Source organism: Abramis brama (genome assembly GCF_963993115.1).
Source record: "Abramis brama genome assembly, chromosome: 23".
Taxonomy (NCBI): Eukaryota; Metazoa; Chordata; class Actinopteri; order Cypriniformes; family Leuciscidae; genus Abramis; species Abramis brama.
In genome coordinates, this window is record NC_139985.1 from 10,293,067 (window position 1) to 10,309,668 (window position 16,602).

At 37.6% G+C, this 16,602-nt stretch overlaps 1 protein-coding gene across 1 annotated transcript in view; it reads right to left on the reverse strand.

Moving 5' to 3' along the window:
- Positions 1–1,665: 1,665 nt before the first annotated feature.
- nmur3 (neuromedin U receptor 3) overlaps positions 1,666–16,602 on the reverse strand; it is a 53,243-nt gene continuing 38,306 nt past the window's right edge. The window contains exons 3-4 of the mRNA XM_084100283.1: positions 5,420–6,375; positions 1,666–2,117 (exon numbers count right to left, since the gene is read on the reverse strand). Of these exons, the coding sequence (XP_083956409.1) occupies positions 1,765–2,117; positions 5,420–6,281 (1,215 nt within the window). The 5' untranslated portion in view covers positions 6,282–6,375 and the 3' untranslated portion in view covers positions 1,666–1,764. The remainder of the gene's footprint in view (positions 2,118–5,419; positions 6,376–16,602) is intronic.

Genomic DNA, 16,602 nt, shown 5'->3' on the forward strand with positions numbered 1-16,602 from the left:
TGAGTTTGTGTCCATAATTTGTTTAGGCTTAGTTTGTACAGTGGCAATTGAATACAATTTATTTACAAAAAATAAAACAATATTCAATATTCAGTGGAATACATAACGCTTAACATACCAAAATAAATCTATATGCAATTGGAACTTAATTCTGTGGCAGGGGAAAACAGACGATTTGGAAAGACATGCCCTCTGAAAACTAAATTTATAACAGAACACATTCAAAACATTTTTTTTATAGAGTGTGCAAAAATAATGTACTCGCAAATTTTTTTTGTCATATGAAGTTGGTTTTAATCTCTCTCTCTCTCTCTCTCTTCTATAAATTCTATAAATGTTCTATAAATTACAGATATCAAAGTCTCCCCCCGAGACAGCTATACCCATTCATCTCTCATTTATGTCACAGCAGGATGGAACTGCTAGATTAAACTGTCAACAGGCAATGTCACTAAAATGGAAAAATAAACAAATAATGAGCAATATTTCTTTTAAAAGTAAAGCCACAGTTCTCCAATGTAATCAAGTAACAATCAAACAATACAATTAATTCTAGTGAAGCACTTTTGGCACAAACATTTCTAAACCACCAATAAAACTCCATAATTGCAACATTTAAGCCAGAACCCCTGCACACAGCATTCTGACAAGCCCCTGCAGTTAACTGAAACATAAAAGACATACTTTTCCCTAATTGTCTGTAAAGATTAATGTTCCATGCAGCTCTTATTGTTCTATTTTCAATATTTTTTCGATGACTCCCTTCTGGCTCAAGTATTATACTTCATCTTCTCTCTAGTGCAGGAAATGGATCCCGGGAACAATGTGCATGTTTCCTTCTGTTCATGTCCCCATGACAAATGTCAAAAAGAACAGCTCGTTCCCAAATGGAAACTGCCCAATACAAATTGATATTTTATACAACCATTAATACAGTTTTTTTAAGATGTGCAGGACAGACGTCAATCCGCAGACAGACAGACAGACAGATAATGAAACAATGACCTTGTTGTCTCTAACGTTCACAATCCGGAATCACACAGACCAAAACAAAAACAGACATTCCAACACAGAACGCACATTTTAAAGTAGAATAACTGGCTGTAGCATTTTTCTTCTTCTGAGAAACAATCTGTATGTGAGCTTAGCATGTTTCCTAAATCTCTACAAACATATTATATAGGCTATTTTTGTGCTTTAGTACTGTCAAAATAATTATATAGGCCTTCAAAAGAGTAAACACAACTACAAGCAAAGTATACTAGGAATGCTTAATTACTTTTATCTTGATTAAAATATTGAGTACAAGTAGGATTATTTCAGGTTGATTGGGACACTTCATTGAGTTGACTGGGAAAAAGTGTCCCTAAATCAAGCTGAATGTATCCTATAGGTCAAATTTACTTAGACTTTTCTGTCAGTACAAATCAAATATACTTTTAAGTATATTTATGAGAAGTACATAAAGTATATTTCTGAGAAGTAGACTGAAATGATACTTTCTTATTTTTAGTTTAAAAGAAGTATAGGCTACTATTAGCACACTTGAACAAACTTCTTTTTTGTAAGGGAAGTCCATACCAATCCAAATATGGACTTATCAATACAATATCAATCCAAACCTGTTATGTGTCTATTCACATGTGGTTTTAAGGTATTGCCTTTTATTCACTGTATTGTATTGACACGTTTCGTATCATATTCTTTTCCTCTTCTTGAGAGGTAAGATGAAATCACAGATCATGTTTTCTCACATGAAAGCACTCATTCTCCTGTTCCCACCTGATGATGATAATGACAAAAGGAAGTGGGCTGCCCACGCTCCTGTTCTTGGAGATCAGTGGGTGGGTCTTTGGGGATGACATAGAAAGGTATGGAAGAGCTTGTCGACAGGCGACTGCACACCAGCGCTTGAAACCGTTCTCGGAAACGACTGGAGAGCAGGTTGTAGATGATGGGGTTAACAGCAGAGCTGAGGTAGAAGAGCACTCCCGAGATTATGTGCACATATTCGAATATGTTATGCATGTGGTCCGTCCAACTTGTGATGAAGCTCCACAACAGTCGGTCGATGTGAAACGGAGCCCAGCAGATGGCAAACACTAGAACCACCACGACTATAGGAAGAGAGAGAGAAGAAAGCATGTAAATCAATGTTCCAATCAACTATGAAAGTGAGCCCTCACTCTACTTAATTGTCATTGGTCAGTCGCAGTCAGATATTTATTTTGGCCAGAAACATACTTTACGCAAATATGCAGGCCCAGCTTTTTAGTTTCTAGCAACCTAAGATGGACTTTGCACTCTGCTGTGTTCCAGAATAGGTATGTTTACACAGAATTACAATTACACAGTTAATCAGAATTAATCCAATCCGATTTCAGAAAAATCGGATTTCTGAAAATTCACTAAACGTTGCAATCCGATTCACATATTAGTTTACATGTGCATTACATTATTCCAAATAAAAAAAACAGCGCATTCGTAGTAGTCTACCCAGTCACCACGTTCAGAACTGTGGAAAGCCACCACAATGATACCGTGGGCTACCGCATTTATTTAATAAATATTCAAAGGGCTCTGTACGATCCCAGCTGAGCAATAGGGTCTTATCTAGCGAAACGATCGGCCATTTTCTAAATAAAAGAAAAATGTATATACTTTTTAACCACAATTGTTCATCTTGTGCTGGTCTGCGACGTGCCAGGGATTACGGAATCACGTTGGAAAGGTCACGCTGGACGTAGGGGGAAGCATAGATATCCATATAAAGGCTAGATGTCTTAAGGCGGAGTCACTTCCGGCATCATCGGTGACCATCTTACCACAGGGAAGCTGTGAATTAAGGTGAGTGATCAGCACGCACACAAATCCTCTTATCTCGCTGAAATCTTGACGGATTTACAAACGGTTTGGTTTCTTACAAACGTTATTAAAGTGGCTATAATTATTTCATATGGAAGTCCATTGTTATAATTATTCATATGTATGCAGTATCATAACTACATCTCTGACGTTTATAACAAACCAAACCGTTTGAAAATCGGTGGAAAATTTAGCAAGTTATGGTTATTTAAAAGTACATGCACCATGTTACGAGTGAGCGAGCACCCTGTGGTAAGATGGCCGCCGTGTGCGGACGTCGACCTCCATTGGCCAGCAGCACGCACGAGACATCTAGCCTTTATTATATGATATCTATGGGCGGAAGTACCTCCCCATTGTTTACAAAGCGAACGTGCCAAGACTAATACAAAAGCCCTTTAACAAAAAAGGTAAAACAATGATGTCGGACGATTTTGAAGTTGGAGGAGTTTTTCGCCCTACCCTACCTTTTTGAACCGGAGTACACAGATAAAGACCTTAGGCAGATGGAGGAGACCGCTACGTCTAGCGTGACCTTTCCAACGTGATTACGTAATGCCTGGCGCTTCGCAGACCAGCACAAGATGAACAATTTTGGTTAAAAACTATATACATTTTTATTTTATTTAGAAAATGACCGATCATTTCACTAGATAAGACCCTATTGCTTAGCTGGGATCGTGCAGAGCCCTTTGAAGCACTTCAAAGCCCTTTGAAACTGCATTGATTTGGACTTCAACAATTTGGTTACCGTTGAAGTCCATTGTGTGGAGAAAAATCCTGAAATGTTTTCCTCAAAAAACTTAATTTATTTTCCACTGAAGAAAGAACATCTTGGATGGCATTGGGGTGAGTAAATTATCAGGAGATTTTCATTTTGAGGTGAACTAATCCTTTAAAGCTTATTTGAGTCTATAAGTGAATAGCTTTAATGGTGAGTAATTTGTGCCATTACAGTGTGTAATTGTATAGAGACATGCTCTATAAATGCAAATAAAAGTGTCAAGGTCCCTTTCATTATGTAGGTTCAGTCATTATATGACAAGTGGCAGACTCTCAGGGAACAGCATCCTCGCCATTAAAGGAGAACTCCGGTCAATTTTAACATTGAGCTAATTTTTTTGTACATTTGGAGTGCTGTCAGTACAGAGAACAACGACAAAAATCGGTGTTGCCTACACCGTGTTATCCTCTTTTTAAAATTTGCACCCTGTTGACTTCAATGGGGCAAGTTTTAAACCTGCTTTTAGCCTCTCAACATCCTTGATGTGTCATTACAAGTGCACAGGTCATGTGAGTGATTCCTTAGAGTGAACGCGGGTGAATCTGACTGCAGTAGATGTGAAAGATATGAATAAAAATGATGTTTATTCAGCCAGCGCACATACCTGTATTTACATTTAAAAACTTTAAATTTACGTTTAAAACTTGCCCCACTGAAGTCAACAGGGTGCAAATTTTAAAAAGAGGATAACACGGTGTAGGCAACACCGATTTTTGTCGTTGTTCTCTGTACTGACAGCACTCCAAATGTAAAAAAAATAGCTCAATGTTAAAACTGACCGGAGTTCTCCTTTAAGGAAAGGCATTCAGAAGATGTCAAACACTGTGGGGAGGGGGGGAGGGAGGGAGGGAGGGGACGGGAGTGGTTTAAATTGTTTGTCTAAAGATTTTACCACTCCAAAAATGAAAACCATCCAGATGGATGCTCAGCAGGCTTTTACAGTGGGATTTGAATTGGAATTAGGGATGCAACTCATTTGGATTTGCCATAATAATGTGCAAAAGTAAGATTGTTTGAAATGACAAAGTACTTGCATAATCTTAAATATAAATGTTGCAGCCATTACATTGAGTGGCCTTTATTATTAAAAGAAAGTTTTATGCATAATTACATGAACATACTTTTGAAATTAAAATCATGTCATGTGCACTGAAGACTTTAATCTCTCTTTAAATCTTTATCTATTTATTTAGTCTAAAGCACCATTTTGATTGTGAAATAATGGTGGAGTTATATAATTTTACATATATTGTGCCAGGGTTGCTAAAAATAAAATGATTACATTTTGTTTTACTTGAGATAAAGCTAAAACAAAATGCTGAAGTAGGCCTACAACTAAAACTAAAACTGAAATGAATATAAATTAAACCTAAATAACATAACTACTAAAATGAATTAAAATAAAAACTAATAATAATATGAAAATATAATAATAAAATATCTTTAAAATATTAATAAAAACTATATATGAAGAGTTCAGATGCAAAAGTGTGCCATCTGAAATTTTCTTCTAGAATGATCATTTTTATAAAGCTTGTATATTTAAGTTAAGAAATTTCACTTAAATGACAATTAATTTTCATTGCCATTTAAATGAAATTACTGAACTTAAATATACGAGCTTGATAAAAATGATCATTCTAGAAGAAAATTTCAGATGGCACTTAGAGGCTTTTGCATCTGAACTCTTCATATAAATAATACTAAAAGAACACTGCTTTGTACAGTTTTGTAATTTATTTTTATTGTAAATATCAGGCCATCACTCACAGTGCATCTTGATGACCTGCCTCCTCCGTCTACTGTCCAGATGGATTTTCCAGCTGTCGTTGCTGTGGTTGCCCAGCTTGTCCTTCCTCTGCTTTTGTCCCCTGCCCAGTTTCAGACCAATCATCAGATACAGCACACTAATCATCATCATGGGGACAACGTAAAAGAGCACAGTGGTGACCTGGATCACCAAATTATACACCCATTTGGGCTTGAGCAGGTTGCAGGTAGCTGACTCCAGAACCCTCTCTGGCAGGTACAGGTACTGCAGGCCGTGAAGTGAGGTGTTTGGGATGGCACAGAGCAGGGACAGAGCCCAGACGCTGGCGATGACCCTTTGAGCGTGCTTGTTGGTTATGAAGCAGCGGGTTTTGAGCGGGTGAATCACAGCTATGTAGCGCTCCACGCTCAGCACTGTAACGTTGAGCACGGAAGCAAAACAAACCATCTCAAATAAGAAGACCTTAAAGCAGCACATGCTTTCGCTGAAGGGGAAAGGGTAGTTCTGCCACAGCTCGTAGATTTCCAGCGGCATCCCGAAGAGCAGCACCAGCAGGTCCGAGATGGCCAGGCTAAAGAGATAAAGGTTGCTGGGTGTCCGCATCTTCCTGTCTTTAGTGATCACAGTGCAAGTGAGCAGGTTTCCCAAGACCCCTGTGATGAAGATGAGGATGTACGTAAAGGTTACGGGGAAGAAGAAAGGAGATCGTCTAGGGCCCAGGAAACTAAACAGAACTTCATCTACGGTATGAAGGTGACAGCCCCCAGTCTCATCCCCGGTAAAGTTGAATGTAGTGCTGTTGCAGAACACATGAGCCTGGTCTGATCCATTCATAGAGTTGCAAAGGCAGATCAGATCCATCACAGGAATGCAAGGATGAAATGATTAAATGAGGTTAAAGAGCCCTTCTTGAAGTCAGCGTAAACTCAGATTGCACCTTCAGCATGATGGAGACCTGTGGAGAACAGATTTGCACAATATAAATGCAGACTAGACAATATAAAGGTTGAGGTACAGTACATTAGCAAGCAAGCTGTATGTTTTACAAAAATACTATCTGCATTTTTTTCTTTAATTATTGTTATTTCCTCAATTCCGAACTGATTCGAATAAGCCTGAACAATTAAACACAGCATGGATTTTCCTGCCACAAAATCACCTGGCATTGCCATTTATTTTGGATGCTGTTAGATCCAAAATTATTGATTCGGTTTCATGAGACCAGAGTATGGATTACCAGAAGTCTATATTTTGATAATATGGGCCTTGGAAAAGACTAAATGAGTTTCTTGTGCTTTGGCTGCAATAGGTAGTTCCTGTGTGGAAAATAACAATGCATTTCTCTTCTCTGCATTATGTCTGTGTGAGATGAGACAGTCACTCATCTCACAGCTTTTGTCAGCTATCAGACACTTGCTTGGCATTTCTCCTTCTCAGCAAACAATCACGAAATTAAAGCTTAACGTGGGGGCTGGTTGTTTAAGGGAGCTTGTCACCTGCTTTATTTTTACACTTGAAACATTACTTTGGTGACCCTCTTTACCATTGCCCTGTTTTGCGCATAGAAATAAGTCTTCTGACAAGTCTCTCCCAATTGGTTTCACACCTCTGTTAAAACATAAATGTAAAAAATTAAACGAAAGATAAATCATCTTGCACCTTTAATGTAAAAATTACAACCTATGCAATGCAACTGAAAACTAAAGTGACACATGTCAGAGAGAAAAAAAAATATATATATATATAAATATATATATATATATATATATATATATATAAAAAACTTGGAATAACTAACTGCATCAGTGTACACACTAAGTAATACTTAGTTTAAGCATCTTTTGATTTTATTACAGCATTGCATCTGTTTTGATAGGAGTCTATTATCTAAGCACATCTTGACTTGGGAATATATTCCCACTCTTCTTTGCAAAAACATTCCAGGGTATCACCTGTGCACGACCTTCTTCCGGTCCCCTCACAGATTTTCAATGGGATTCAGATCTGGGCTCTGGCTAGGCCATTCAAAAATATTCATCTTTCTTTGCTGAAGACATTCTTTTCTTGATTTAGATGTCTGTTTTGGATCATTGTAATACTGAAAGGTGAAAGTTCTCTTAATTTTCAGCAGACACAAGAAGGTTCTGTTCCAAATTCGACTGGTACTTGGAGCTATCCATGATTCCCTCTACCTTCACTAAAGCCACCACCAAATTACCAACACCACCATTATAGACATGGGTGCACATAACCTTTTTGGTCTGGTTCTAAAGGGAGCACCTGGAGATGCTGCTTTTACGTGACACACTTATCCTACAAGCTGTTGTCATCACTTTCCTCCTGACTGCTCTCCTCACTTTCTTCTTTTCTCTTGAACATGGAAGATGATGATGATGTGAAGTGTTTTTTATTAACATTATTACACACAACAGCAGGAATAGTAGGCTGCTGTCACTTTAAGTCTGAGTGCATCAATCAATCAATCAATCAATCAATCATAACCGAGAGAATACTCGCCAAGACGGGTATTTTGACATTATTTTGTGTGTATGTGTCCGTTCAAGTGCAAGTAAACGAAAAAGAGGAATCAATTCGGTGTTCAAGCGCTGTCTGAAGTGCACAATCTGAAGCACACTATGAAGTCCCAATTTTCACCTCTTCTTCTGCATTTAAAATTGTTTGAATGTGTAAATTGTCAAGACAAAACATGTCCAAATGATAAACTTTCACTCTATGATGGTTCAACTTTGCAGTTAATCCGCGAATCACGTGTGCCGAACCGTGGTGCCCACTAGAGAATACTAAAAAAATTGTCTGAACCTGAGAGTAAGGACATCTTATCAGTATGTTTTGGGAAAGTTTCCTGATCAGAGCCAGTGCTTAACCAACTCCAAACTCAAAGAAGCTGTGTATCTGTGGTGTGTGTGTCAATATCATTTGTTGCAGTTTGACTTTCATGAAGTGAAAAACTGGCACCCAAGGAGAGATAAAACGACCATCTTTCAGACAAACTGTAGCCTAGAAACGCTTATACGTGACATTGATGGGTCACTTCGTGCCTAACCAAGGATGCCTGTTGTCATCTGGATAATCCATGGAGATATGCTTCAAACTATATGTCTATATGTGGAGATTTTCTAAGTTATTCATGTCTTAATCAATCAGAATCATTCAACCTGATGTAATGACGTTAGTGGCCTTGAGTGTGTACACAGAGAGGGCTACGAATTCCTTGCTGAGTGTTGAAGCTGACTTCTGCTGAAGAATAATAGTTTTTTACTGAAGAATAGTTGATAACTATTCTTCAGTAAAAAAATTCTCAAGTGATTGCATCTCGCTGGTCTTCATTCATCATATCTGGTCCACGGGTCTTCACTGTAAATTCCCCAAAAGTATTGTGAAACTGATTTCAGACATGACATAGCGGGTAATGATCTACAGCAAAATTGAGCGAGCTTTGGTGATGATAACTAATTAGGCTACTACAATAGTAATTTATCGTTAGAAATTACATCAGAAGTGGAAAACGTTGGTCAAAAACATACATCTACACAAACTGACCACCAACCGCATCTTTCAGATGCCATCTTAATATTTTTTGCTCAACTGTCACAGAATGGAAAGCGTAGGATTGTGGGATATCAAAGGCAGCGAAGGATACATCTATACTGCCTTCAAAAATCAATCGGATGAAGGTAACAGGACACATGAAGTGAAGCTAACATTGGATTTGGACGGACCTTAATCATGCCTTCCTGCTTTGGAATGCATCCTCCGAAGGCAGCATTTTTAAGATTTCGGACACAGCCCTGAACACAGCCACTTACCTAGTTGTTACACAGCCACTTACACATTTTTTCTCTTAAAATGTGTCACTTTGGTTTTCAGTGGCATTGCAGATATTATATATTTTTTTACATTAAAGACGCAAAAAAATAGATATATCTTTGTTTAATTTTTTACATCACAAAGCTTTTTTAACAGGGCTGTGTAGACTTTTTATATCCATTGTGTGTGTATATTTTCCCTCCCCCACTAAAAACAATCAATGCCATCTCATCTCAGCAACTGATTTGTAGAACATAGGTATCAGCTATTTGATTACCAGTAAAACCAGCTGTCGTCAGAAAGGTAACAATAGCCTAATATAGCCTACAGTATAGGCTACACTAACTCTAACCTTCTGGCATTGTTGATATTAGCCCATAATTATTGATTAATGATCATCATAATCCATCTGAACGGTTTTAAAGGTGTCCCTCTTTATCTGGCCGGCTTCCTGGTATTTAAGCGGTAATCAGTCATAACAATTATTTTTACCCGCTCTAACTGATGTCCCACTTTTGCTGAACTCACTTAAAATGTAAATCCATGGAAACGCAAATCCTATTATGTGTAGCTACTACACAGGGACTGCGAATACATTCTTACAGCCCTTTCATTTATTCGAGACAGCCGATGTCTCAGAATACCAGTAGGTGATTAAACTTTTTTTTATCAATCCACACTCCCTTTGAATTAATCACGACGCGTAAAAATATAGCAACATGAAATTAAAAACTACTGTATGTATGGACGTAATAATAATACCAGCAATGTGGGGTTCAGTGTGGCTATGCATGCAAAAATATTTAAAACATTAATTACATTACTTAATAGCAACAGCTTTAAGAAAATTAAAACATTTATATAAAATATTTTATGAATGAATTGTAGTCTATGCATGCATATTTCGTCTGTACTACAGCTGACTGAATTTTACATTAAAAAGGTAGGCTACTTTATATAAATGTTACTTCAAGAAATACTTCATTTAAACCTTCAGTGTTTTCAAGTGAAGAATGGAGAAAGACACGCACCTTTCCAGCATCCTCAATGCACGTGCATCGCATCCAGACTGGTCTTAAACTTAATGATGGAAATCCCTGGTATCGCAAAAATGTTAAAACAATCACTGTAAACAATCACTTTTTTTGTAAATTCGTGCAGCTTTAACAGGTGCCCTTTACAGCCGTTATGTGCCTGTGCCTGTACCTAGACTGAGTAGCTCTGATGATAGATCTTTGCGGTGAGGACGCAACCAAACATCCTATCAGATGATCGGGCTGCTGGCTGCCGGGCTTTCATCCTTCTCAGTGTTTTTTTTTTTTTTTTTCTGTCAGGGGTTTTATCGGCAAATCAAACAGATTTTGCCTTTGATTTTTTTATGCACGACTCGTTTTAAAGTGGATTCAATGGACCAGGAGGGAAGTGCAACTGACGATGATGAATACTGCATGGATAGGCACGCGCGCGCATCCGGTTGCGTCTACAATATCAACTCAATATTTCAAATGTTGGCTTCAATTGCAACAGTAGGAGATTGCTGTAACATTTTGTTGAAATGTCTGTAACTAAGTTTTCTTACGTCATGTGTCTTGAACGTTTATAATATTCCCATATCTGTGTTCTATGTCGTTTAGAAGTTATCTCTAAACTGTGTAAATTAATGTTAAGGACAAAGAGTGCTGTTGTTGCAGCCGAAACCCTAGTGGGTTGTAACGGTGATAGAATGTGTGTGTGTGTGTGTGTGTGTGTGTGTGTGTGTGTCCACAACATGGCAATAGGCCTACCATACATCCTTGACCTTGTGGAGACAATTTTTCTCCCAGTTAATAAATCATACGAAATGGATGGGCTCCAAACAGGATGGGCTATGCAGTATTCAATCAACTCACACCTTTAGGTCAAACTAATTCAGAACCTTCCTTGCTCGAATTCATTTCAGCTGCATTCAAGCAGACATGCTCTTTTTGAGTTCTTTAAATTACAGATCTGTATTTTTATATATGGTGTACGAAAAAATAAGTTTATTCAAGTGTGCTAGGCCTACTTCTTTCAAACTAAAATACTTTCATTCTACTTTTTATGAAGGCTGGGCCTATTTCTGAGAAGTTATTAAAGTAATTAAAGTATTTTTAGTTTAGCACTATAAACTTATTTTTCTTAACTTAAAATTCCACTTAAATAGCCTACTTACTACTGTTAGAAAAGTCTAAGTAGCCTATATTTGGCCTAAATTTGTACTCAATCTTTCGATCGAGATATACTTAAAAGTATAATTAAGTATACTTAGCTTGTTGTGTTGATTACACATATTACACATCTTCTAGTACAGAATCTCCGGATCAAAACACAGGAGAAGAAGAAGTTGAAACAAGTGATAGAAGATTGCTCACTCAAATGTAAAATAACGTGATCATCAAACATTAAGCGTGTAAATCAAAACTGCTTAATGTTACCAAATGAAATGAAGCGTAACCCATGAAGAGAAAACGACTGTTAAGCTTTGGGGGTGTTGGACTCAATCTACTCCATCTGTGTTTTGATCATCGTTCTGAATCTGATCAAGGCGTAGTCTTTGACGAAAATGTGATTTTTCTCAACTTTTTTGTTTAAAATGTTGCCTTTCTTTATGAAACTTACCGACATTCAAGTGTTGTTTTTAAAATTAGTTAAAGTACAGTTAAAGGTATTTTTCAAGTACAAAAAAATAACATTTGAACATTGTAGTATACTACGATGACGCATTGCTGCCACATAACGTTACATATTATTTTTTCCACTCAATTATGTCGTAATAACGAGATCTTATGTCGTTAAAACGAGATCTTTTTCTCGTAATAACGAGATGCTATGTCGTTACAACGACATATTTTCTTGGCCTTATAAGGACATGTGTAGTCATGTACAAAATGCCTTTATCCACATAAAATTGATAGCCTATCATGTCTTTATCATACATCTACGTTCAAAAAGCTGAAGAAATAGCAGCCCCCAATGGACATTAATGTTAAAAGATCAAATTCTGTACACACCTTATTAATAGCAGATGAGCCCAGAATGCGAACATTGCGTTTAATTGCACATTAGGCTAAGCGTTTTCCTCCCATAGGAAACCCTTATAATAAAGAAAAAGCTTAATGTGGCTTAATAGGCTACTTCAGTGATAAAGATCAAATGCTGTACACACCTTATTAATAAACCATACTATCCTATAGAAAAGCAGATGAGCCCAGAATATGAACGCAATGCATTTAATTACACGTTAAGCGTTTTCCTCCCATAGAAGCCCTTTATTATAAAGAAAATAAAGGTGGCTCTTAACGTGTCTTTCTATGGGAGGATGGCATTGCGGTGCACAGCAAATCCTTTAAATGGTATTCAGTGCAAAACAAAAATGAAAAATATAAGTAGCCAATAAAATAAACAAAGTATTGTGGAACTAATTAGCCCACAAACAATATTTATTTTAAAGCTTAAACGAATTTATTTAAAGAAAAACTCCAGCGTTGGGCGTTTATCTGTGTTTCAGCCGCCTTTTTCAAACTGGCGCAATAAAATGCAACAGAATTTGATTTGTTAAACATGAAGAGGACTTATCCATCTGGCATGGCCGCTCACTCTAACATTAACCTAGATAAATGTTCGCTATTATTAAGTGCATAATCCAAGTGTTTGTGTGGAGTGTGGAGCGCGCACTACATGACATGGATGGAGGCGCCGGTGCCATCACTCACATTTTCCTATCAACAGTGGAAACAACTTAAAATACTCCATCATTTCTGGTCATAGAGAAAAGAATAATATATCAGTCACAACTACTTTTATTTGTGTAAACTCACAACAACAAGAAAATGTTATGCTTTTGTAAAATAAAAGAAAATGAACAGGGCGCGCTTTCATGATCTCCGTGAATTGGAGCGCGTCTCAAAAATGAACTGAAAAACAGTGTATAGACTTAAAATATGCTTATTCCATTCTGTGTGTGGATGGAGCTTAAACAGCATCAATTTGATAAATATTAGCCTAGAACCTCAGTGTGTCAGAAATATGGGGGGAACAGAATCTGACGGCAAAAAAACAGCTCTCTGAATCCGTTCCCCCACTCCCATTATGAGAGGTGTTGATGTAAAGGCTTAAAAAATGCTGATTTTATTTTTGTGTGAGGATGGAGCTTAACTTAACATCAGTTTAGAGAATATATTTTTTTGCCTTTTATTATGATAGGACAGTATAGTATCAAGAAAGTTTGAAGAACCGGGACTTGAACTCGGATCGCAATAAGATGAAAAGCAACAGGCATAAGAGCAGAGTATACTGACCACTAGGCTATTGAGGTTGCTAACTAGCAGCATTGGGATAAATATTAGAACCTCATTGTGTAAGAAACATAGGGGGAACAGAATCCGACGGCAAATAGTTCAGCTGTCGAAATCCGTTCCCCCACCCCAATGATGAGAGATGTTGATGTATCGGCTTAAAATATGCTTATTCCATTCTGTGTGTGGATGGAGCTTAAACAGCATCAATTTGATAAATATTAGAACCTCAGTGTGTCAGAAATATGGGGGGAACAGAATCCGACGGCAAAAAAACAGCTGTCGGAATCCATTCCCGCACTCCCATTATGAGAGTTGTTGATGTAATGGCTTACAAAATGCTGATTTTATTTTTGTGTGAGGATGGAGCTTCACTTGCATCAGTTTAGAGAATATATTTTTTTGTCTTTTATTATGATAGGACAGTATAGTATCAAGAAAGTTTGATGAACCGGGACTTGAACTCGGGTCGTAATAAGCTGATAAACAATGAATGCCAGTGCAGAGTGTACTGACCACTAGGCTAATGGGTCTTGTAATTAAATGCAATGTGATAACTATTAGAACCTCAGTGTGTAAGAAACATAGGGGGAACAGAATCCGACAGCAAATAGTTCAGCTGTCGAAATCCGTTCCCCCACCCCAATGATGAGAGATGTTGATGTATCAGCTTAAAATAAGCTTATTCCATTCTGTGTGTGGGTGGAGCTTAAACAGCATCAATTTCATAAATATTAGCCTAGAACCTCAGTGTGTCAGAAATATGGGGGGAACAGAATCTGACGGCAAAAAAAACAGCTGTCTGAATCCGTTCCCCCACTCCCATTATGAGAGGTGTTGATGTAAAGGCTTAAAAAATGCTGATTTTATTTTTGTGTGAGGATGGAGCTTAACTTGCATCAGTTTAGAGAATATATTTTTTTGCCTTTTATTATGATAGGACAGTATAGTATCAAGAAAGTTTGAAGAACCGGGACTTGAACTCGGATCGCAATAAGATGAAAAGCAACAGGCGACATAGCATAGTATACTGACCACTAGGCTAATGAGTTTAGTAACTAGCAGCAATGTGATAAATATTAGAACCTCATTGTGTAAGAAACATAGGGGGAACAGAATCCGACGGCAAATAGTTCAGCTGTCGAAATCCGTTCCCCCACCCCAATGATGAGAGATGTTGATGTATCGGCTTAAAATATGCTTATTCCATTCTGTGTGTGGATGGAGCTTAAACAGCATCAATTTGATAAATATTAGACCCTCAGTGTGTCAGAAATATGGGGGGAACAGAATCCGACGGCAAAAAAATCAGCTGTCGGAATCCGTTCCCCCACTCCCATTATGAGAGTTGTTGATATAATGGCTTACAAAATGCTGATTTTATTTTTGTGTGAGGATGGAGCTTAACTTGCATCAGTTTAGAGAATATACTTTTTTGTCTTTTATTATGATAGGACAGTATAGTATCAAGAAAGCTTGACGAACCGGGACTTGAACTCGGGTCGTAATAAGATGATAAACAATGAATGCCAATGCTGAGTGTAGTGACCACTAGTCTAACGGGTGTTGTAATTAAAAGCAATGTGATAACTATTAGAACATCAGTGTGTAAGAAACATAGGGGGAACAGAATCCGACGGCAAATAGTTCAGCTGTCGAAATCCGTTCCCCCACCCCAATGATGAGAGATGTTGATGTATCGGCTTAAAATAAGCTTATTCCATTCTGTGTGTGGATGGAGCTTAAACAGCATCAATTTGATAAATATTAGAACCTCAGTGTGTCAGAAATATGGGGGGAACAGAATCCGACGGCAAAAAAAACAGCTGTCTGAATCCGTTCCCCCACTCCCATTATGAGAGGTGTTGATGTAAAGGCCTAAAAAATGCTTATTTTATTTTTGTGTGAGGATGGAGCTTAACTTGCATCAGTTTAGAGAATATATTTTTTTGCCTTTTATTATGATAGGACAGTATAGTATCAAGAAAGTTTGACGAACCGGGACTTGAACTCGGATCGCAATAAGATGAAAAGCAACAAATGTCACAGCTGAGTATACTGACCACTAGGCTATTGTATTTAGTAACTAACAGCAATGTGATAACTATTAGAACCTCATTATGTAAGAAACATAGGGGGAACAGAATCCGACGGCAAATAGTTCAGCTGTCGAAATCCGTTCCCCCACCCCAATGATGAGAGATGTTGATGTATCGGCTTAAAATAAGCTTATTCCATTCTGTGTGTGGATGGAGCTTAAACAGCATCAATTTGATAAATATTAGAACCTCAGTGTGTCAGAAATATGGGGGGAACAGAATCTGACGGCAAAAAAAAACAGCTGTCTGAATCCGTTTCCCCACTCCCATTATGAGAGGTGTAGATGTAAAGGCTTAAAAAATGCTGATTTTATTTTTGTGTGAGGATGGAGCTTAACTTGCATCAGTTTAGAGAATATATTTTTTTGCCTTTTATTATGATAGGACAGTATAGTATCAAGAAAATTTGACGAACCGGGACTTGAACTCGGATCGCAATAAGATGAAAAGCAACAAATGTCAGAGCAGAGTATACTGACCACTAGACTATTGGATTAATAACTAACAGCAATGTGATAACTATTAGAACCTCATTGTGTAAGAAACATAGGGGGAACAGAATCCGACGGCAAATAGTTCAGCTGTCGAAATCCGTTCCCCCACCCCAATGATGAGAGATGTTGATGTATCGGCTTAAAATATGCTTATTCCATTCTGTGTGTGGATGGAGCTTAAACAGCATCAATTTGATAAATATTAGAACCTCAGTGTGTCAGAAACAGCTGTCGGAATCCGTTCCCCCACTCCCATTATGAGAGTTGTTGATATAATGGCTTACAAAATGCTGATTTTATTTTTGTGTGAGGATGGAGCTTAACTTGCATCAGTTTAGAGAATATACTTTTTTGTCTTTTATTATGATAGGACAGTATAGTATCAAGAAAGCTTGACGAACCGGGACTTGAACTCGGGTCATAATAAGATGAAAAGAAATGAATGCCA